This window comes from Amblyraja radiata, chromosome 24, assembly GCF_010909765.2.
Source record: "Amblyraja radiata isolate CabotCenter1 chromosome 24, sAmbRad1.1.pri, whole genome shotgun sequence".
Taxonomy (NCBI): domain Eukaryota; kingdom Metazoa; phylum Chordata; class Chondrichthyes; order Rajiformes; family Rajidae; genus Amblyraja; species Amblyraja radiata.
In genome coordinates this window covers 35,468,344-35,491,358 of record NC_045979.1, presented here as the reverse complement: position 1 = coordinate 35,491,358, position 23,015 = coordinate 35,468,344, and the positions used below count along the sequence as shown (strand labels likewise).

General features: G+C 49.3%; 1 protein-coding gene across 2 annotated transcripts in view; it reads left to right on the top strand.

Moving 5' to 3' along the window:
* slc26a9 (solute carrier family 26 member 9) overlaps positions 1-23,015 on the top strand; it is a 100,836-nt gene that overhangs the window by 62,587 nt on the left and 15,234 nt on the right. For both annotated transcript variants that reach the window (XM_033042918.1, XM_033042917.1), the window contains exons 9-16: positions 1,705-1,852; positions 2,658-2,771; positions 4,863-4,940; positions 5,733-5,828; positions 8,187-8,293; positions 13,191-13,260; positions 19,896-19,988; positions 22,653-22,763. In XM_033042918.1, coding sequence (XP_032898809.1) covers positions 1,705-1,852; positions 2,658-2,771; positions 4,863-4,940; positions 5,733-5,828; positions 8,187-8,293; positions 13,191-13,260; positions 19,896-19,988; positions 22,653-22,763 — 817 coding nt within the window. The remainder of the gene's footprint in view (positions 1-1,704; positions 1,853-2,657; positions 2,772-4,862; positions 4,941-5,732; positions 5,829-8,186; positions 8,294-13,190; positions 13,261-19,895; positions 19,989-22,652; positions 22,764-23,015) is intronic.

The following is a 23,015-nucleotide window of genomic DNA, read 5'->3' as shown; positions in this document are numbered from 1 at the left end:
ATCATCTTGGCTGGAAGCAGATTTCAATCAAAGCCTGGAACAAATACAAAACCTCCGAGCGACTTTGTCTGCACGACGGAGACGCTCGCAGAAAACATCGGGGAAGTTTGTCGGAAAAAAACAAACCTGTTGTTCAGCACTTGGAAAACTTCACAACGCAATCCCACCCTGTTCGGAGAATCTCGGACACATTAACATCTGGATACAACACGGAGGCGTTAAACGTTTTCTCAGAATGAAGAATTTCTGCGGTTTAGTCGAGTGGAGCTTATTATTGTCACATGGTTGCGAAAGAATTTACAGCCCGCGTGCTATTCAAGACTGTCCATGACCTCCACCGTGCAAGGGTGGCTCCCATCCATCATCTCCAGAGATACCTGCTTGACCTGTTGAGTTACTCCAGCACTTTGTGTCTTTTTTTTGGTCAACCAGCCTCTGCAATTCCTTGTGTCTGCCAGAGGAAATAGTTGAGGCAGGGGGAATAGTAGCACGGTGGCACAGCGGTAGAGTTGCTGCCTCACGGCGCCAGAGGTCCGGGTTCGATCCTGACCGCAGGCGCTGTCTGTACGGAGACCCAACGACAATTGGAGGAGCATCACCTCACATTCCGCTTGGGCAGCTTACAACCCAGCGGTACTGCATGAATTAGATTTCTCCAATTTAAAGTAACTCCTGTATTCCCTCCCTCCCCCCCTCTCCCCCCCCAACCCGTCCAAGTAGCTCCCCAGTTCGGATCCCTGTACCCCTCTCGTTAGCACATCTTCCCCGGTCAACAATGGGCCATTGTGGGCTCCACCCTTCCTAGTTGTCGACTCTGATTTGTTCTGACCTTTGTTCCCTCCCCCTCTATCCCTCCACCCCACCTCTACCTTTCAGTCTGAAGAAGGGTTCCGATCCAAAACGTCACCTATTCCTTTTTCTCCAGAGATGCTGCCCGACCCACTGAGTAACTCCATTGTTTTGTGCCTATCTTTGGTACAACCCAGCATCTGCAGTTCCTTCCAACACATGTAACGCTGAGGCTCTATAAGGCGCTGGTCAGGCTGCATTTGGAATATTGTGAGCAATTTTGGGCACCATATCTGAGGATGGATGTGTTGGCTCTGGAGAGGGTCCAGATGAGGTTTGCAAGAATGATCCTTCCAGCACCATGAGTTAGTGTTGCCAACTGTCCGTATATTGGGCTAAATTGGTTTGTCCCGTACAGGACCGCCCTTGTCCCGTGTTTGACAGCTACTACTCGGGTCGAGGGGACTGTCGGGTCGGAGCGCCGCGTCCAGACCCCGCCTCACCCGTCCCGACGTAGTGCAGCCCATGGAGTGCAGCAGCAGCAGCAGCTCCTCGCCCGTGGCCCCGTCGGTCGGTCGGCAGTCCGGCCAGCTGTCCGACCTTCGGACCTTCGCTGACCGCCGACACCACCACCACCACCCCTCCTTCTCACGGCCGATCATCGGTTCGTGAGTTGGACGGGGCGCCGGACTTTGCGCGCGACATTGCGCGGCCCCCGGGCCAAAACTCCTCAGCTGGCCCCGCCGGCTGGGCTTTGTGTGCAGTCCAGCACCCGGGGCCAACTCATCATTCACCCAGCCACGGCCCAGTCGGTCAACGAACCGCCGTCGGGAATTTGTCCCGTATATTTGACCTTTTGTCCCTTATTTGGGAGTGAGGAAGTTGTCGACCCAACGTGTTTGGTTTCTCCCGCAGGATGCCTTCTCCACAAGCCCCAGACGTTGGCCTTTGGAGCGAAATGATCGGACCCGCCATCTCGCTGGCCATTGTAGGATACGTCATTAACTTAGCGATTGGCAGAACAATCGCCTCCCGACACGGCTATGATGTAAACGCCAGCCAGGTAAACGCCCTGCCCTCAGTGTGCGGAGTGCCCTCATCAGTTATGTTTAGCTATCTCCTGTTATCTTATGATAATACAGGTCTCAATTCCTTTCGTTTCATTTAGTTTAGCTGAGGGATACGGAGTGGAAACAGGCCCTTCGGCCCACCGAGTCCGCGCCGACCAGCGATCCCCGCACACTAGCACTACCCTACACACACTAGTGACATTTTACATTCATACCAAGCCAATTAACCTGCAAACCTGCACGTCTTTGGAGTGTGGGAGGCAACCGGAGCACCCGGAGAAAAACACAGACGCACACAGGCATAACGTCCAGTATAGTCCGATTAAAGATAGTCCGAGGGTCTCCAGAGAGGTAGATGGTAGATACGTTAGAAACATAGAAAATAGGTGCCGGAGTAAGTAGGCCATTCGTCCCTTCGAGCCAACACCACCATTCAATATGTTCATGGCTGACAATCCTAAATCAGTACCCCCGATCCTGCTTTCTCCCCACATCCCTTCATTCCGTTTGCCCTCAGGACTATATCTAATTTAGAACCAAACACAGTTGTAGGCGTTCTCAACAGCTGCCCTATCGTTCCATGCCACTGTAGGCAACATCTGGTCCAGGGCGATGCACCTCCTGTAGGGGGCCCGATTCAGGCGAGGTCCAGGCTGCTGCATGGCCTACAGTCGTCGCTTTTCCCAAAGGAACCCCTTATCCCAATAAGTTGCCGAACCCTCTGGGATTTTGACCCCCCCCCACACACACACTTCTTGCCCAGGACTGTGACGATTCCCCATTTCCTTTCTGTTCCAGGAAATGCTGGCGCTGGGCTGCGGAAACTTCTTTGGATCCTTTTTCAACATCCACGTCATCTGCTGTGCACTGTCGGTTACCCTGGCTGTGGAGGGCGGCGGTGGAAGCTCGCAGGTAAATCGGCAACTCCCTCTGCCAACACGTGTTGGCACTAGGGGCAGCACGGTGGCGCAGCGGTAGAGTTGCTGCCTTACAGCGCTTGCAGCGCCAGAGGCCCGGGTTCGATCCCGGCTACGGGCGCTGTCTGTACGGAGTTTGTACGTTCTCCCCGTGACCTGCGTGGGTTTTACTCCGAGATCTTCGGTTTCCTCCCACACTCCAAAGACGTGCAGGTTTGTAGGTAAATTGGTTTGGTAAATGTAAAAATTGTCCCAAATGTGTGTAGAATAGAGTTAGTGTGCGGGGATCGCTGGTCGGTGGAGACTCGGTGGGCCGAAGGGCCTGTTTCCGCGCTGTATCTCTAAACTAAACTAGACTGAACTAAACTAGTGTCACAGAAGCAACTGAACCCAAAATAGCCAGCAGTGCTGTGCCATAGTCACGGGTGCCGGGATCAGGCCATTCGGCCCACCAAACCCATGCCAACCATCGACAATATGGGGGCGGCCCAATGGCACAGCGGTAGAGTTGCTGCGTTACAGCGCCAGAGACCCAGGTTCAATCCCGGCTACGGGTGCTGTACGTACAGAGGTTGTATGAGCAGACCGCGTGGGTTTTCTCCTGGTGCTCCGGTTTCCTCCCACATCCCAAAATACGGACAGGCTTGGAGACTAATTGGCTTCGTTAAAAATTGCAAATTGTCCCTGGCATGTTAGTGTACGGGGATCGCTGGTTGGCATGGACTCGATGGGCCGAAGGGCCTGTTTCCAGGCTGTATCACTAAACTAAACTAAACTAAACTAAACTAAACTAAAGTGGACTAAAAGGTCACAGAAGCAACAGTACCCCAACACAACCAGTAATGCTGTGTCACGGAGTCATGGGTACAGGAATCAGGCCCTTCGGCCCACCGAACCCGTGCAAACCATCTGAAGATAGACACAAAGTGCTGGAGAAGCTCAGTGGGTCAGGCAGCATCTGTGGAAAACAAGAAAGGTCCCGACCCGAAATGTTCTCCATCATATTTCTCCAAAGATGCTGTCAGACCCTGACCACGGGTGCTGTCTGTACGGAGTTTGCACGTTCTCCCTGTGACCTGGGTGCTCCGGTTTCCAGCCATGCTCCAATTTTATCAAACGTACTGGTTTGTAGGTTGGTGGCTTCTATAACTAACTATAAATTTTCCCCAGCGTGTGGGATAGTACGGAATGGTTGGTGATTGGCGGTGGGCCGAAGGGCCTGTTTCTGCGCTGGATCGTAAAAAATCTAAAGTCAAAAGTCAAGGGACTTTTTGAATTTTCTGGGTACAAATCCTTTCCAAAACGACAAGGAGGTTTCTCCAGGTTCAACAGTTCCTTACTAGGTCGGCATCACTTCAGTGTGGCGGTCACTTTTATTGAGTATACAAAATCAAGCGTTGTTTTAGTTTAGTTTAGAGGTACAGAGTTGAAACAGGCCCTTCAGCCCACCGAGTCCACACCGACCAGCCATCACCCCACACTATCCTATACACTAGGGGGCAATTTACAGAAGCCAATTAACCTACAAACCTGCACGTCTTTGGAATGTGGGTTGAAACCAGAGCACCCGGAGGAAACCCACGCAGGTCACGGGGAGAACGTGCAAACTCCATGCAGACAGCACCCGTAGTCAGGATTGAACCAAGGTCTCTGGCGCTGTGAGGCAGTGACTCTACCACTCCGCCCAATCTTCACTTATATATGTGTGACAATAGACAATAGGTGCAGGAGTAGGCCATTCGGCCCTTCGAGCCAGCACCGCCATTCAATGTGATTATGGCTGATCATCCCCAATCTTGCCTTCTCCCCACCAGTCTGAAGAAGGGTTTCGGCCCGAAACGTTGCCTATTTCCTTCGCTCCATAGATGCTGCTGCACCCGCTGAGTTTCTCCAGCAATTTTATCTGCCTTCGATTTTCCAGCATCTGCAGTTCCTTCTTGACCATTCTCCCCATATCCCCTGACTCCGCTATCTTGAAGAGCCCAATCTAGCTCTTTCTTGAAAGTATCCAGAGAACCGGCCTCCACCGCCCTCTGAGGCAGAGGATTCCACAGACTGACAACTCTTTCTCCTTTCTCATTTCCAGTTTGCGAGTTTCTTTGTGGTGATCGTGGTGCTTCTGGTGTTTATGGTGCTGGGCGTGTACCTGGAACCCCTTCCTAAGGTAAGAACATCTTGGATCAGTCCTTACTATGGGATGAATGACCCTGCATACCCAACATGCCTTCCACATCTGTGTAGGAAGGAGCTGCAAATGCTGGATTACACCGAAGATAAACACTAAATGCTGGAGTAACTCAGCGGGACAGGCAGCATCTCCGGAGTGACGTTTCATGTCGGGGTCATTCTTCAGGGCCTCTACCGGAAACGTCACCCATTCCTTCTCTCCGGAGATGTTGCCTGACCTGCTGAGTAACACCAGCATCTTGTGTCTATCTTTGGTGTAATCCAGCATCTGCAGTTCCTTCCTAAGTTTCTTCCGAGGCAGAGAATTCCACAGGCTCACCACTCTCTGTGGGAAAGAGTGTTTCCTCGTCTCCGTTCCAAATGGCTTACTCCTTATTCTTAAACTGTGGCCCCTGGTTCTGGACTCCCCCAACATCGGGAACATGTTTCCTGCCTCTAGCGTGTCCAAACCCTTAATAATCTTAACGTACGGGACCGCCCTTGGCAATCCTAGTCAGGCCCGCTCTCTAGTTAGTGATTTGATTTGATTTGATTTAATTTATTGTCATTGTCCTCAATGAAGAGTCAACAAAATTATTTTTCCCTTACAGTCATACAAATAAAATAGTGATGAGATGAGATAGGGGGAGGGGGTAGATGGAAGGGGAGGGGGAAGGGGAGGAATGGGTGCAGGTCTAGGGGGTACACAGCGGGGGGGGGGGAGGGAGGGGGGGAAGGGGGGGGGGGGGTGATGCACGTGGTTTAACTCTCACTTTGTGTCGGTGTCTAGTCCGTGCTGGGTGCACTGATCGCAGTCAACCTGAAGAACACCCTGATGCAAGTCACAGACCCCTTCTACCTGTGGAAAAAAAGCAAATTGGACTGCGTGAGTGTGGCTCCCTTCCTCATTGTTGCAACAGCGTTGTCTCCTGGTCTCGCTGGAGTGAACGAAGATGAGAGCACCAAGGCTCAGGGTCCACATACGCTGCTGGATCGGTGGGCCGAAGGGCCTGTTTCCGCATGGAACCTCTAAACTAATCTGAACTGTATATCTCAATTCCCCGCCCTCCCTGTGTGGAGTTCGCACGTTCCCCCCCCCCCCCCCCCCCCCCCCCCACCCCCCCCGTGACCGCGTTTGGTTTTCTCCGAGATCTTCGGTTACCTCCCACACTCCAAAGACGTGCAGGTTTGCAGGTTAATTGGCTTCGGTGTATGTGTAAATGTGTGTAGGATGGCGTTAGCGTGCGGGGTGATCGCTGGTCGGTGCGGACTCGGTGGGCCGGAGGGGCCTGTGTCCGCGCTGGATCTTTAAACTAAACTAAATTAAAATAATGTTTGAGAAGGAAAATCTGGAAAATCGAAGGTAGACAAAAATGCTGGAGAGACTCAGCAGGTGAGGCAACATCTATGGAGAGAAGGAAATAGGCGACGTTTCGGGTCGAGACCCTTCTTCAGACCCCTGTCCCACTTAGGAAACCTGAACGGAGACTTCTGGAGACTTTGCGCCCCGCCCAAGGTTTCCGTGCGGTTCCCGGAGGTTGCAGGTGGTTGCCGGAGGTTGCAGGTAGTGGAAGCAGGTAGGGAGACTAACAAAAACCTCCGGGAACCTCACGGAAACCTTGGGTGGGGCGCAAAGTCTTCAGAGGTTTCCGTTCAGGTTTCCTAAGTGGGACAGGGGTGGGACAGGTTAAGGCAGCAACGTCTGATTAAGGATAGTCCGAGGGTCACCAATGAGGTAGATAGTAGTTCAGGACCGCTCTCTGGTTGTGGTAGGATGATTCAGTTGCCTTAATCCATTGTCAATTAATTCTTAATTCTGGAATTTATCTCCTGATCTATGGACTGTAGTGTGGAATTACCAGGAGAACTTAAAGCCGGGCGGGACTAGTGTAGGTGGGACTTACAGCACCAGAGACCCAGGTCCGATCCTGACTACGGGTGCTGTCTGTACGGAGTTTGCACGTTCTCCCCGCGACCGGCGTGAGTTTTCTCCGGGTGCTCCGGTTTCCTCCAACATCTCTATCCATGAAGGGGTTGTAGGTTGTGTCAAAGAAGGAACTGCACATGCTGGTTTAAATCGAAGGTAGACACAAAATGCTGGAGCAACTCAGCGGGTGAGGCGGCATCTCCGGAGAGAAGGAATGGGCGACTTTTTCGGGTCGAGACCCTTCGTCAGGGTCGTAGGTTAATAGTAAACACGGTTAAAAAAAAATTGTAAATTGTCCCGAGTCTGCCGGACAGAACTAGTGCATGGGTGGTAGACAAAAGTGCTGGAGAAACTCAGCGGGTGCGGCAGCATCTATGGAGCGAAGGAAATAGGCAACGTTTTTCGGAACGAAAAACGTTGCCTATTTCCTTCGCTCCATAGATGCTGCCGCACCCGCTGAGTTTCTCCAGCACTTTTGTCTTCCTTCGATTTTCCAGCATCTGCAGTTCCTTCTTAAAATCAATATCTTCTGCTGTTGTACAGGGCCCTAGTGAGACCACACCTAGCATATAGCGTATTATACGGTTACGTGCGGGTTAGTGGCCACGGGACTTACCATCGTCCGTCGGGGGCTCTAACATCGGAGCCCCAGTTCGCCTAGAAGCTGCAGTTGGACCGTGGGTGAAGAATAAAGTGAAGAGATAAAAGACTTTGTCTTCCATCACAGTGAGGAGGTGTTGGAGACTCATGATGCCCCTGTCCCACTTAGGAAACCTGAACGGAAACCTCTGGAGACTTTGCGCCCCACCCAAGGTTTCCGGGCGGTTCCCGGAGGTTTTTGTCAGTCTCCCTACCTGCTTCCACTACCTGCAACCTCCGGCAACCACCTGCAACCTCCGGGAACCGCACGGAAACCTTGGGTGGGGCACAAAGTCTCCAGAGGTTTCCGTTCGGGTTTCCTAAGTGGGACAGGGGCATCAGTGTGATGGATGTTTATGTAAACTGTGTTAAGTGTGTGTCTTGGGTTTTTTTGTAATGTAAAAAACCGTAGGAAATGTAATTTCGTTCAAACCTGGGTTTAAATGACAATAAATAGCATTCCATTCCATTATAAAGGGCCTGTTTCCACGCTGTATCTCTAAACTAAACTAAATTCCAGCCGGCAGGGATCTGATGGGTTGCCGATGTTCAGATTCATAATTTCATACAGTAATTTTGTAACTGGTGTCAAGAAACATCTTGCGCTGGACAGATATCGGGTTGTGAGTGTTTGCCTGGTTGCCGGCAGTTTTGACATCGCTTATTTTCCCTCCACAGTGCGTGTGGGTGGTGAGCTTCCTGTCAGCGTTCCTGCTGGGATTGCCGTACGGAGTGGCAGTCGGAGTGGGATTCTCTGCATTGGTGGTGGTCTTTCAAACACAATTGTGAGTACATGATAGAGTCTGGAAACGGGCCCTTCGGCCCAACATGCCCACACTGGCCAACGTGTCCCAGCTACACTAGTCCCACCTGCCTGCGCTTGATCCATATCCCTCCAAACCTGTCCTAGCCATGTACCTGTTTCTTAAACGACGGGATCGTCCCAGCCTCAACCACCTCCTCAGGCAGCTTGTTCCGTACACCCACCACCCTTTGTGTGAAAAAATCACTGGCCTTTACCAGCTTGCCCCAAAGTTGTTCCCGATGTTGGGGCAGTCCAGAACACGGGGTCACAGTTTAAGGATAAGGGGGAAATCTTTTAGGACCGAGTTGAGAAAAACATTTTTCACACAGAGAGTGGTGAATCTCTGGAATTCTCTGCCACAGAAGGTAGTTGAGGAGAATTCATTGGCTATATTTAAGAGGGAGTTAGATGTGGCCTTTGTGGCTAAAGGGATCAGGGGGTATGGAGAGAAGGTAGGTACGGGATACTGAGTTGGATGATCAGCCATGATCATATTGAATGGCGGTGCAGGCTTGAGGGGCCGAATGGCCTACTCCTGCACCTATTTTCTATGTTTCTAAAACCTCCAGCTTTTTGTGTCTATCTTCGGTTTTGTGTCTATCTTCTGCAGTTCCTTCCAACACCTGCCTGACCAGTTCCTGCGCCTCATCTTAAGGGTCTCGACCCGAAACGTCACCTATTCCTTCGCTCCATAGATGCTGCCTCATGCCTCACCTGCTGAGTTTCTACAGCATTTTTGTCTACCTTCTTTTAGTTTACAAAATGTGTGGGGAGGAACTGCAGATGCTGGTTTAAACCGAAGACAGGCACAAAGTGCTGGAGTAACTCAGCGGGACAGGCAGCTTCTCTGGAGAAAAAGAATAGGGTGACGTTTCGTGTCGAGATCCTACTTCCTACGCCACCTATTCCTTTTCTCCAGAAATGCTGCCTGTCCCGCTGAGTTACTCCAGCCTTTTGTGCCTGTCTTCATGTTTAGTTTGTTTTTTTGTCACGTGTACCGAGGTACAGCGGAAATCTTTTTTGCCGCGTGCTATCCAGTCAGCGATAAGACGGTACATGATTACAATCGAGCCGTCCACAGTGTACAGATACACAATAAAGGGAATAACGTTTAGTGCAAGGTAAAGTCTAGTTAAAGATAGTCCGAGGGTCTCCAGTGAGGTAGATGGGAGGTCAGGACCGCTCTCTAGTTGGTGATAGGATGGTTCAGTTGCTTGATAACAGCTGGGAAGAAACTGTCCCTGAATCTGGAGGTACATATCAGCTCCAATTAGCTCAAAGTTCTTGAAATAGGGGGAAGAAATAGGCCATTCGGCCCTTCAAACCTGTTCCTATAGAATATGATCAAGGAATATACCTTCATCCAACGGCATGCATTTGCCTCCTATCTTCATTGCCCTAGTGACCAAAGATAGTGCAGCTCAGGGTAATAGTCTCATAAATTCATGAGTCCCCCAAGTCAGAGGAGCAGAATTAGGCCATTCGGCCCATCGAGTCTATCCCGCCATTCAATCATGGTTGATCCATCTCTCCCCTTCAACCCCATTCTCATGCCTTCTCCCCATAACCCCCGACACCCGTACTAATCAAGAATCTGTCGATCTCCACTATTATTTTGTTTGTCGCGGGCACGGGGAACTTCAGATGAGACAGAGGGGCAGAATTAGGCCATTCAGCCCATCGAGTCTGCTCCGCCATTCAATCATGGTTGATCTATCTCTCCCTCCTAACCCCATTCTCCTGCCTTCTCCCCATAACCTCTGACACCTGTACTTATCAAGAATCTATCTATCTCTGCCTTAAAAACATCCACTGACTTGGCCTCCACAGCCGTCTGTGGCAATGAATTCCACAGATTCACCACCCTCTGACTAAAGAAATTCCTCCTCATCTCCTTCCTGAAGGAACGTTCTTTAATTCTGAGCCTCTCACCATCTTGTACTCTGTCAAGTCCCTTAAAAGGCTAAAATCAACAACAGTCCCCTCTGAGTGAACCGTGGCTGAAGCAATCGAAGCCAATCTAACTTCAAACAAGGCGGAATAGAAGCCAAAAAGACCAAAGAGATTTCTCGCAAATTTTCTATAAATTTCCCCTCACAAACTAATCCAGTAAAAACTATTTTAGCCCACGAGGAAAAAAATCCCCTTTCCTATTAAATATGCGGGCTGTTTTTGTATCATTATTCCCCTCCACATCAAAGCATTAAAAATAAGTGCGAAAGAGATTCAATTTGTTTGGAAATAGTTTTAAAAGTGAGTTTGTTCCAAAGTACAACTCCCATGTGTTTATTTATTTAATCTTCCTGAGGATAACATCTTTGATGATCTAGAAAAATACAGAAATAAAAAAATATTATTAAAATATCGTTATTTAAACTTATTTATTCTCCAAAGGGCAGTGATTCTGTGGAATTCTCTACTTAAGACTGTTATGGAAGGTCAGATTCTGTGTATATTCAAGATGAGGATATTAGTTTAGTTTTGTGTAGTGATACAGTGTGAAAATAGACCCTTCGGCCCACTGACCAGCGATCCCCGCACACTAACACTATCCTACACACACTAGGGACAATTTACATTTATACCGGAGCCAATTAACCTGCAAACCTGCACGTCTTTGGAGTGTGGGAGGAAAACGAAGATCACGGAGAAAACCCACGCAGTCGCGGGGAGAACGTGCAAACTCCGTGCAGACAGCGCCCGTAGTCAGGATCGACCCCGGGTCTCTGGCGCTGTGAGGCAGCAACTCTACCGCTGCGCTAGAGTCATACAATGTGGAAACAGGCCCTTCGGCCCAACTTGCCCACACCGACCAACATGTCCCACCTACACTAGTCCCACCTGCCTGCGTTTAGCCCATATCCCTCCAAACCTGTCCTATCCATGTACCTGTATAAATGTTGCGATTGTACTGTACCTGCCTCAACTACCTCCTCCGGCAGCTCATTCCGTACACCCACCTCCCCTTGTGTAAAGAAGCTATATTAATATTAATGGAATCAAGGCTCATGGATATGCAGGGACTATAGGGATAGTTATCGTGTGCAGGCAGATGAGAGTACAGTAGTGTAACTTGGTTTAATTCAATTTAATGATATCTTTGGTGTAAACCAGCATCTGCAGTTCCTTCCTACACAGTTTGGCATCATGTTGGGCTCAGACATTGTGGGCCGAATGAACCTGTACCTATGCTGCTTTTTTCTATAGAACGCAAAGCGCTGGAGTAACTCAGCAGGCCAGGCAGCATCCGTGGAGGACATGGATAGGTGACGTTTCAGGTCAGGACCCTTCTTCAGACTGATTGCAGTATGGAGGAGATAACAATCAGTTTGAAGAAGGGACCCGACCCGAGACGTCACCTACAGTATCCATGCACTCCAACGAGGCTTCCTGTCCCTCTGAGTTCCTCCAGCACTTTGTGTTCTCCTCGAGGTTGCAGCATCTGCAGTTCCTTGCATCTCCTCTGTATTTTCCTATGTTCTGTGTTCCATAAGATATATGGGATTGACACAGGAATGTGGCGCAGATAAATATAAAATGATTTGTATTTGCACTAAATGATGAAAGATGGAATGGGTGGCACAGGGGCACAGCGGTAGAGTTGCTGCCTCACAGTGCCCGAGACCCGGGTTCGATCCTGACCTCGGGTGCTGTCTGTACGGGGTTTGCCCATTATAGCCCATTATCTGTTATTTGCACTTTATCAGTTTATTTATTCATGTGTGTATATATTTATATAATGGTACATGGACACACTGATCTGTTCTGTAGTCAATGCCTACTATGTTCTGTTGTGCTGAAGCAAAGCAAGAATTTCATTGTCCGATCAGGGACACATGACAATAAACTCTCTTGAATCTTGAATCTTGAATCTTGTACATTCTCCCCGTGACCTGCGTGGGTTTTCCCCGGGTGCTCCTGTTTCCTCCCACGCTCCAAAGACGTGCGGGTTTGTAGGTCAATTGGCTTTGGTAATTTGTAAAAATGTCCCTGGTGTGTGTGTAGGATGGTGCTAGTATACAAAGTGATTGGCATGGGCCTGGCGTGTCGAACTGCCTGTTTCTGCAACATATCTCCAAAGTCTAATGTCGACACGAACGAGGCACCAAGCGGCTTACTTCTGCGTCTGATTCCAGCATTTTTATGATCCTATGTGATTTTATAATAAGTCAGTCAGGGTTGAGTGTAAACATGTCCAGCTTGTGGGAGATTCCAATGCCCTTTCACCCGACAGAATTCCCCAGTCTACAAGCACTAATTAAATCCAGCATTAACGAAGACACGAATACAAACCGAATGGAATCTGGGCTTGTCTCCAATTCTATCAAAGATACCAAAACTCCCTCCAACGAGTGTATACTGATGCATCCAGTGACAGGGAGGGCAAGAATGCCAAATCACAGCAGTCTTGTTCCAGTCTTTAGTTTAGAGATACAGCGCGGAAACAGGCCCTTCGGCCCACCGGGTCCGTGCCGACCAGCGATCCCCACACATTGACACTATCCTCTGCACACACTAGGGACAGTTTTTACATTTTACACCAAGCCAATTAACCTACAAATCTCTACGTCTTTGGAGTGTGGGAGGAATCCTCTCTGGGCAAGTGACTCCGTGCATCTTTCTGATCTATTCCTCTCGTGATTTTGTACACCTCCCCTCATCCTCCTGCGTTCCATGGAATAGAGACCCAGCCGACTCAACCTCTCCGTATAGCTCGCACCCTCTAGTCCTGGCAACATCCTCGTAAATCTTTTCTGAACCCGTTCAAGCTTGACAGTATCTTTCCTATAACACGGTGCCCAGAACTGAACACAACTGAATTTAGGCGGAATTGTGCTTCTCCTTAAACGGTTTCCCTGTGTGTTTGTTCTCCGCAGTCGGAATGGTCATCTCGTGGGACAGGTGGCAGCCAGTGACATTTATAGAAATCCCAAAATCTACGAAAAGGTGAGTGTGTTAAGGGCCTGTCCCACTCTCACTACCTAATTCACGACCATTTTTACTCGTGGACATTTTTCATCGGGCTAGAAAAACGCCCCGACCTACTTGATGCCACAAGTACCAATGACTAGCATCCCGACCTACCTACGACCTACCTACGACCTCGTGACGACCATGCTGCGAGCATGAGTCAAGGGCAAACTCGGCAGAGGTAGTGAATTAGGTCGTGAAAGTGAGACAGGCCCTTTAGTAATCTCTATGTTATTGAGGCTAGATGGTTTATAGGTTCATAGTTCATGAGTTCAAGGAGCAGAATTAGGCCATTCGGCCCATCAAGTCTACTCCGCCATTCAATCATGGGTGATCTATCTTTCCCTCTCAACCCCTTTCTCCTGCCTTCTCCCCGTAACCCCTGACAACCGTACTAATCAAAATACTGTCAATCTCCACCTTGAACACATCTCTGAGTGTGTGCGAAGGAACTGCAGATGCTGGTTTAAACTGAAGATAGTCACAAAACGTTACAGTAACTCAGCGGGTCAGGCAGCATCTCTGGAGAGAAGGAATAGGTGGCGTTTCGGGTCGAGACCCTTCTTCAGACTGAGAGTCGGGGGAGAGGGAGACGAGAGATATAGACGGTGATGTGGAGAGATATGGAACAAATGAATGAAAGAAATGCGAAAAAGTTACGACGATAAAGGAGACAGGACATTGTTGGCTGTGGGCTAGGAGAAAACAAGTCACAGACAATGAGACTCAACAAGACATGTTTGAAACTAGTACGATGTTCAACAAAGCTACTTTGAAAAAAATATCCATTGACTTGGCCTCCACCACCCATGTCAATGAATTCCACAGATTCACCACCCTCTGACTAAATGCATTTCTCCTCATCTCCTTTCTAAACGTATGGTAGGTCCTTTTATTCTGAGGCTGTGCCCTCTGGTCCTGGACTCTCCCACAAGCAGAAACATCCTCTCCACATCAACTCTATCCGGGGCCTTTCATTATTCGGATTCTACATCAGTTGTTGACCTTATGTAGATGGAGACCCCAACACGTGACCAGGACAGAGAGGGGTTTGGTCACCCTGCTGCAGGAAGGATGTCTTTAAAGTGAGAAGTGTAGCAGGGAAGATTCACGAGGATGTTGCCAGGACTCGAGGGGGCTGAGCTACAGGGAGAGGTTGGGCAGGCTTGGAGCGCTGGTCAGGCAGCATCCCTGGAGAACATGGATCGGTGACGTTTCAGGCCTTCTGCCTGTCTCTATTTTTGTAAACCAGCATCTGCATTTCCTTGTTTTAACATCCTGACTTTTAAAGATAGACACAAATTGTTGCATTAACTCAGCGGGTCAGGCAGCCTCCATGGATAAAAAGGATAGGTGACCTTTCGGGCCGGGACCCTTCTTCAAACTGAGGCAGGGTCCCGATCGAAAACATCATCTAGCCATTTCCTCCAGAGATGCTTCCTGACCCGTTGAGTTACTCCAGCACTTTGTGTCTATCTTTGGTATAAACCAGCACCTGCAGTTCCTTTTTATTACATTCTGTCTTTTGAATGTTGTTGCGGTGATTCCTGCCTCAACTACCACCTCTGGCAGCTCGTTCCATACGCCCACCACCCTCTGTGTGAAATAAGTTGCCCTATAGACTCGGCTTGTACACGCTAGAATTTAGAAGATTGAGGGGGGATCTTATCGAAACTTACAAAATTCTTAAAGGGTTGGACAGGCTACATGCTGGAAGATTATTCCCGATGTTGGGGAAGTCCAGAACAAGGGGTCACAGTTGAAGGATAAGAGGGAAGTCTTTTAGGACCGAGATGAGAAAATCATTTTTTACACAGAGAGTGGTGAACCTGTGGAATTCCCTGCCATAGATGGTAGTTGAGGCCAGTTCATTGGCTATATTTAAGAGGGAGTTAGATGTGGCCCTTGTGGCTAAAGGGATCAGGGGGTATGGAGAGAAGGCAGGTATGGGATACTGAGTTGGATGATCAGCCATGATCATATTGAATGGCGGTGCAGGCTCGAAGGGCCGAATGGCCTACTCCTGCACCTATTTTCTATGTTTCTATGTTTCTATTACATGGAACTAGTGTGAACGGGCGATCGATGGTCGGCATGGACTCGGTGGGCCGAAGGGCCTGATTCCGTGTTTTCTATGTTTCTATGGTTCTAGTAAGGTGCCTAGTAAGGTGGCACGGTGGCGCAGCGGTAGAGTTGCTGCCTCACAGCGCCAGAGACCTGGGTTCGATCCTGACTACTCTGTGCAGAGTTTGCACGTTCTCCCCGTGACCTGCGTGGGTTTTCTCCGGGTGTTCCGGTTTCCTCCCACACTCCAAAGACGTGCAGGTTTGTACCAGTGATTACCCTGTGTACTAGTACTATCCTACGCATGCACGCTAGAGACAATTTACAATTTTACCAAAAACAATTCATTGGCTTGGTAAAATTGTAAATTGTCCCCTAGTGTGTGTAGGATAGTGTTAGTGTGCGGGGATCGCTGGTCGGTGCGGACTCGGTGGGCCGAAGGGCCTGTTTCCGTGCTGTATCTCTAAACTAAACTAAACTAAACTATAGGTAGACAAAAGTGCTGGAGAAACTCCGCGGGTGCAGCAGCATCTATGGAGCGAAGGAAATAGGCAACGTTTCTGGCCGAATCCCGAAGGGGTTCGGCCCGAAACGTTACCTATTTCCTATTTCCTTCGCCCTAGCTTTCGGCCCGAAACGTCGCCTATTTCCTTCGCTCCATAGATGCTGCTGCACCCGCTGAGTTTCTCCAGCACTTTTGTCTACCTTCGATTTTCCAGCATCTGCAGTTCCTTCTTAAAGTAAACTATAGCCCAGCGCTCAAACTTCAGGAGAACATTACTCTCGCAGTTTAAACCCGTGTCCTCTAGTTCTTTGGACTGGACAGATGTTATTTGTTTTGAATGCATTGGTTGGAGCTTTCACCAAAACTATGACTCAACAAAGATTTTAGCCCGTGTTAAGTTGTTACTGGCATTAGTTTTGTCTTATTGTAATGTCTCCCACTTGGATGGCTCGGAGTTCCCAACCACGAAAATAGCTCTTGTAAATATTAATGGGTGGAACTAATATCCATGGCAACCTCCTGCTTGCTGCTGCAGCTTTAACTGTTTAAATGAAATATGAATGCCCACACATTTGGCCGAGTAAATAGACAATAGACAATAGGTGCAGGAGTAGGCCATTCGGCCCTTCCAGCCAGCACCGCCATTCACTGTGATCATGGCTGATCATCCACAATCAGTACCCCGTTCCTAACTTCTCCCCATATCCCCTGACTCTGCTACCTTTAAGAGCCCTATCTAGCTCTCGAATTGAAAGCATCCAGAGAACCGGCTTCCACCGCCCTCTGAGGCAGAGAATTCCACAGACTCACAACTCTCGGTGTGAAAAAGTTTTTCCTCATCTCCGTTCAGAACCGTGAACTTGCTCACGAACATCAGCAGCAGACAATTCATAGAGTCATAGAGTCCTACAGCAGGGAAACAGGCCCTTCGGCCCAACTTGCCCATGCTGACCAACATGCCCCATCTATACTAGTCCCACCTACCTTTGCTTGGCCCATGTCCCTCTAAACCTAAGATACACACAAAATGCTTGACTAACTCAGTGAGTCAGGCAGAATGACTGGAGAAAAGGTATAGGTAACGTTTTGGATTGAGTCTGAGAAAGGGTTCAGATCTCTGAAGCTGCCTGGCTCGTTGATTGATCCAGTATTTTGTGTCTATCTCCAGTATAAAGCAGCATCTGCAGTTCCTTCCTACACAATCCCTCAAAACCTATCCTATCCTTGTAATGTTCTTTAAACATTACGATCGTACCTTCCTCAACTATCTCCTCCAGCAGCTCGTTCCATACGCTTTAGACTTTAATTTAGACTTTGGAGACTCAGCGAAAAAACAGGACCTTGGGCCGACCTAGTCCGCACCGACCAGCGATCACCTCATTCACTAACACTATCCTACACACACTAGGGACAATTTATAATTTACAGAAGCCAATTAATCTACAAAACCGCACACCTTTAGACAATATACAATAGACAATAGCCCATAGGTGCAGGAGTAGGCCATTCGGCCCCTCGAGCCAGCACCGCCATTCAATGTGATCATGGCTGATCATCCCCAATCAGTACCCCGTTCCTGCCTTCTCCCCATATCCCCTGACTCCGCTATTTTTAAGAGCCCTATCTAGCTCTCTCTTGAATGCACCCAGAGAACCGGCCTCCACTGCCCTCTGAGGCAGAGAATTCCACAGACTCACAACTCTCGGTGTGAAAAAGTTTTTCCTCGTCTCCATTCTAAATGGGGTACTCCTTATTCTTAAACTTTGGAGTGTGGGAGGAAACCGGAGCACCCCGGAGAAAACACGCGCAGTCACGGGGAGAACATGCAAACTCCGCACAGACAGTGCCCGTAGCCGGGATCGAACCCGGGTCTCTGGCGCTGTGAGGCAGCGACTCTACCTCTGCGCCACTGTGGCGCCCCTCACACCCACCACCCTTTTTGTGTAAAAAAGTGACCCCTCAGCTTCCTATTAAATCTTCCCCCCCCTCCCTCCCCCCCTCCCCCCTCCTTAAAGATTCCGGCGTAGAAAAGATTAGTAACAATCACAAATTGTCCAACTCTGGGGCGAGGGTATTTAGGAAATGCAGGACAACAGGTCCTTCGGCAATTATGGAGAGAAGGTGAAGGTTCACCAGCTGGGTGAAGTCTCTCCACCCTAAATCTCAGCCTGACAGGATCGCCTCTGCACATTCCGGCATTTTCCATCACGCCGGTGCAGGGTGGAACACTCGGTGCAAGTTCACACCGACACTGTGGCCTGGCGATGGAAATTTCCCCTGGCCCTCAGCTGCAAGACTGGAAAACAAACCAGACGCTGGGCGCGGCTCAGTGGCGCGGCTCAGTGGCGCGGCTCAGTGGCGCGGCTCAGTGGCGCGGCTCAGTGGCGCAGCGGTAGAGTTGCTGCCTCACACCGCCAGAGACCCCGGGTTTGATCCTGACCGCGGGTGCTGACTGTACGTTCACCCTGTGGCCCGCGTGGGTTTTCTCCGGGCGCTCCGGTTTCCTCCCACACTCCAAAGGCGTACAGGTTCTTGTGGGTTAATTGCTAAAATTGTCCCTAATGTGTGGGACGATGCTCGTGTGCGGGGATCGCTGGTCAGCACGGACTGAGTGAGCCGAAGGGCCTGTTTCCGCACTGTACCTCTAAACAACAAGGAGGGTCTCAACCCGAAAAATCACCTATTCCTTTTCTCCAGAGATTCTGCCTGACCTCCAGATATTTGTCTGCCTTCAAAAAACAATTCAATATACATACATATATATAAAAACCAACAGATAAATAAATAAACAGTAATAGTGCAGTCAAAAATAGTGCCCCCAGGTCTATATAGTTTGGAGCCTATCAGGACGTTAGTCATAGAATCATAGAGTGATACAGCATGAAAACAGGCCCTTCGGCCCAACTTGCCCACACAGGCCCATCTATACTAGTCCCACCTCCCTGAGTTTGGCCCATATCCCTCCAAACCTGTCCTATCCATGTACCCCTCTAAACGTTGGGATAGCCCCTGCCTCAGCTTCCTGCTCTGGCAGCTCGTTCCATACACCCACCACCCTTTATGTGGAAAAAGTTACCCCTCAGATTCCCTTTAAATCTTTTCCCCTTCACCGTAAACCTATGTCCTCTGGTCCTCGATTCACCTACTCAGGGCAAGAGGCTCTACCCAATCTATTCCTCTCATGATTTTATACACCTCTATAAGGTTATAGTGTTTAATAGCCGGATGGTTGTGGGGAAGAAGCTGTTCCAGGTCAGACTTAGAGTGTGGTGACTTGAATGAATGAATCAATAAGTTTATTGGCCAAGTATTCACATACAAGGAATTTGCCTTGGTGCTCCGCCCGCAAGTGACAACCACATACAGTGACAGTTGTGCCCCTGTCCCACTTAGGAAACCTGAACGGAAACCTCTGGAGACTTTGCGCCTCACCCAAGGTTTCCGTGCGGTTCCCGGAGGTTGCAGGTGGTTGCCGGAGGTTGCAGGTAGTGGAAGCAGGTAGGGAGACTGACAAAAACCTCCGGGAACCTCCAGGAACCGCACAGAAACCTTGGGTGGGGCGCAAAGTCTCCAGAGGTTTCCGTTCAGGTTTCCTAAGTGGGACAGGGGCAGTCGGAATGACACATAAAACATTAAACATTAATAATAAAACATTCTTGATTAAACGTGAATTAAATAAAATACCAGAGCAAAGGGAGGCTACAGATTTTTGGTTATTGAGTAGAGCTACTGGTCGTGGGGGAAAAAGCTGTTTTTATGTCTGGCTGTGGCAGCTTTGACAGTCCGGAGTCGCCTTCCAGAGGGAAGTGGTTCAAAGAGTTTGTGGCTGGGGTGAGAGGGGTCAGAGATGATCTTGCCCGCTCACTTCCTGGCGGGTAACTTTTCAGTAGTGGGTTTCTAGCCCAGAGATGCCTTTATGCTGCCGTGTAGGTTCTATTAATGACATCTAATACCAGATCTCTGGACTGTTTGACTGCTTAACATGAAACAAAATCCTTAATCAGTAACTGAACACAAAAAAATCATTGTGCTTCTCTTCCAGGCGAAAGAAATCAGTGGAATAAAAATCATCACCTACTGCTCCCCGCTGTATTTTGCAAATGTGGAGTTTTTCCGAACGAAAGTGATCAAAAAGGTAAAATATCTCCGATTCAAACTCATAGATTAATTTGCACTAAAACCACAACGTTGGGATAGTCCCTGCCTCAGCTTCCTGCTCTGGCAGCTCGTTCCATACACCCACTATAAATAAACCCTATGAACTCCTCTAAGCCCTAATCCAATTGGTTGTGACACGGTGGCGCACTGGTAGAGTTGCTGCCTCACGGCGCCAGAGACCCGGGTTCGATCCCGACTGCGGGTGCTGTCTGTACGGAGTTTGCACGTTCTCCCCGTGACCTGCGTGGGTTTTCTCCGGGTGCTCTGGTTTCCTCCCGCACTCCAAAGACGTGCAGGTTTGCAGGTCATTTGCCTTGGTATAAATGTAAAATTGTCCCAAGTGTGCGTAGGATGGTGTGCGGGGGTCGCTGGTCGGGTGTGGACTCCCCCGTGGGCCGATGGGCCTGATTTACCACGCTGTATCTCTAAACTAAAACTAAACTGTAGCCATTTCTGCCACCTCCTCTGGCAGCTCGTTCCATACACCCACCACCCTCCGTGAGAAAAACTAGCCCTCTGGTCCTCTTTTAAGTCTAACTTCCATTTTTAAAAGACATTTGGATAAGTTGGCATATTGGGCTAGTAGTAATTCCCTGTATTTCCAACAAATCCATGTATCTTAGTTTGGAGTAACAGCATGGAAACAGGCCCTTCGGCCCACCGAGTCCACGCTGACCATCCTCACACTCGATCTATGGTATCCCACTTTCGTATCCCACATACTAGTCTACTGCCAATTAACAATAGACAATAGACAATAGGTGCAGGAGTAGGCCATTTGGCCCTTCGAGCCAGCACCGCCATTCAATGTGATAATGGCTGATCATCCCCAATCAGTACCCCGTTCCTGCCTTCTCCCCATATCCCCTGACTCCGTCAAACCTGCACGTCTTTGGAATGTGGGAGGAAACTGGAGCATCTCACGAGAACCCAAGTGGTCACGGGGAGAACGTGCAAACTCCGTACAGACAGAGCACCTAGTCAGGATTGAACCCGGGTCTCTGGTGCTGTGAGGTAGCAGCTCTACCCGCTGCACCACTGTGCCTCCCCAAATGACTTTCAAAAGTTGTTACAGGACGACAGATGGCACAATGGGCTAAGTGTTCGGCTGGCAACCGGAAGGTGGCCGGTTCGAATCCCGCTTGGAGTGCATACTGTCGTTGTGTCCTTGGGCAAGACACTTCACCTACCTTTGCCTGTGTGTGAATGTGTGTGAGTGATTGGTGGTGGTCGGAGGGGCCGTAGGCGCAGATTGGCAGCCACGCTTCCGTCAGTCTGCCCCAGAGCAGCTGTGGCTACAGAAGTAGCTTACCACCACCGAGTGTGACTGAGGAGTGAATGAATAATGCGATGTAAAGCGCCTTGAGTATTAGAAAGGCGCTATATAAATCCCATCCATTATTCATTATTATTACTGTATCCACTTCTATAGCTAATTCTGGCAGCTCATTCCAGATATGGACTACCCTCTGAGTGGAAAGATCGCCCCTGATGTCCCACATAAGTCTCTCACCCTATGCCCTCCCGTTTTATAATCCAGGGGGGAATTAGAAGAATGAGGGGGGGACCTCGTTGAAACTTACCGCATAGTGTAAGGCCTGGATAGAGTGGATGTGGAGAGGGTGTTTCCACTAATGGGAGAGTCTAACCTGGGATCAGAGGTCACAGCCTCAGAATTAACAGAGATGAGGAGGAATTTCTTTAGTCAGAGGGTGGTGAATCTGTGGAATTCTTTGCCACAGACGGCTGTGGAGGCCAAGTCAATGGATACTTTTAAGGCAGAGATAGATTCTTGATTAGTATGGGTGTCAGGGGTGATAGAAACATAGAAACATAGAAAACAGGTGCAGGAGGAGGCCATTCGGCCCTTCGAGCCAGCACCGCCATTCATTGTGGTCATGGCTGATCGTCCACAATCAATAACCCGTGCCTGCCTTCTCCCCATATTCCTTGACTCCACTCGCCTCTAGAGCTCTATCTAACTCTCTCTTAAATCCATCCAGTGACTTGGCCTCCACTGCCCTCTGTGGCAGGGTATTCCATATGGGGAGATGGGGAGAAAGCAGGTGAATGGGGTTAGGAGGGAGAGATAGATCAGCCATGATTGAATGAGGTAGTAGTCTCGATGGGCCGAATGGCCTAATTCTGCTCCTATCCCAGCCGATCCAACCTTTCCCTACTACTCCCTGCAACCTGTTAGAAATTTATAAAATTCTTAAGGGGTTGGACAGGCTAGATGCAGGAAGATTGTTCCCGATGTTGGGGAAGTCCAGAACAAGGGGTCACAGTTGAGATGAGATGAGAAAATCATTTTTCACACAGAGTGGTGAATCTGTGGAATTCTCTGCCACAGGAGGTAGTTGAGGCCACAGTTCATTGGCTATATTTAAGAGGGTTAGATGTGGCCCTTGTGGCTAAAGGGATCAGGGGGTATGGAGAGAAGGCAGGGATGGGATACTGAGTTGGATGATCGGCCATGATCATATTGAATGGCGGTGCAGGCTCGAAGGGCCGAATGGCCTACTCCTGCACCTACTTTCTATGTTTCTATGTTTCTAACTCAAGCCTCCGAGTCCTGATGTTCAATCTTTCGAAAGGCGCGGTGACGATCGCAGCTAAGTTGCTCTTTTATTTCCCGCAGTCGGGAATCGATCCGGTGAAGGTTCTAATAGCCAAGAAGAAGTACCTCAAAGCTGCAAAGCGAGAAGAACAAGAAATGGAGGCAAGAAGACCAAGTAACCTCGTTAACAAGGTATGGTTGACAACGCTTAGGCAGTTCTTGGTTGAGATTGACACTCCAGCATTTGGTGTCTATCTTCGGTGTAAACCGGCATCTGCAGTTCCTTCCTACACATGTTCAAGAAGGAACCGCAGATGCTGGAAAATCGAAGGTAGACAAAAGTGCTGGAGAAACTCAGCGGGTGCAGCAGCATCTATGGAGCGAAGGAAATAGGCAACGTTTTTCGAAGCGAAAAACGTTGCCTATTTCCTTCGCTCCATAGAT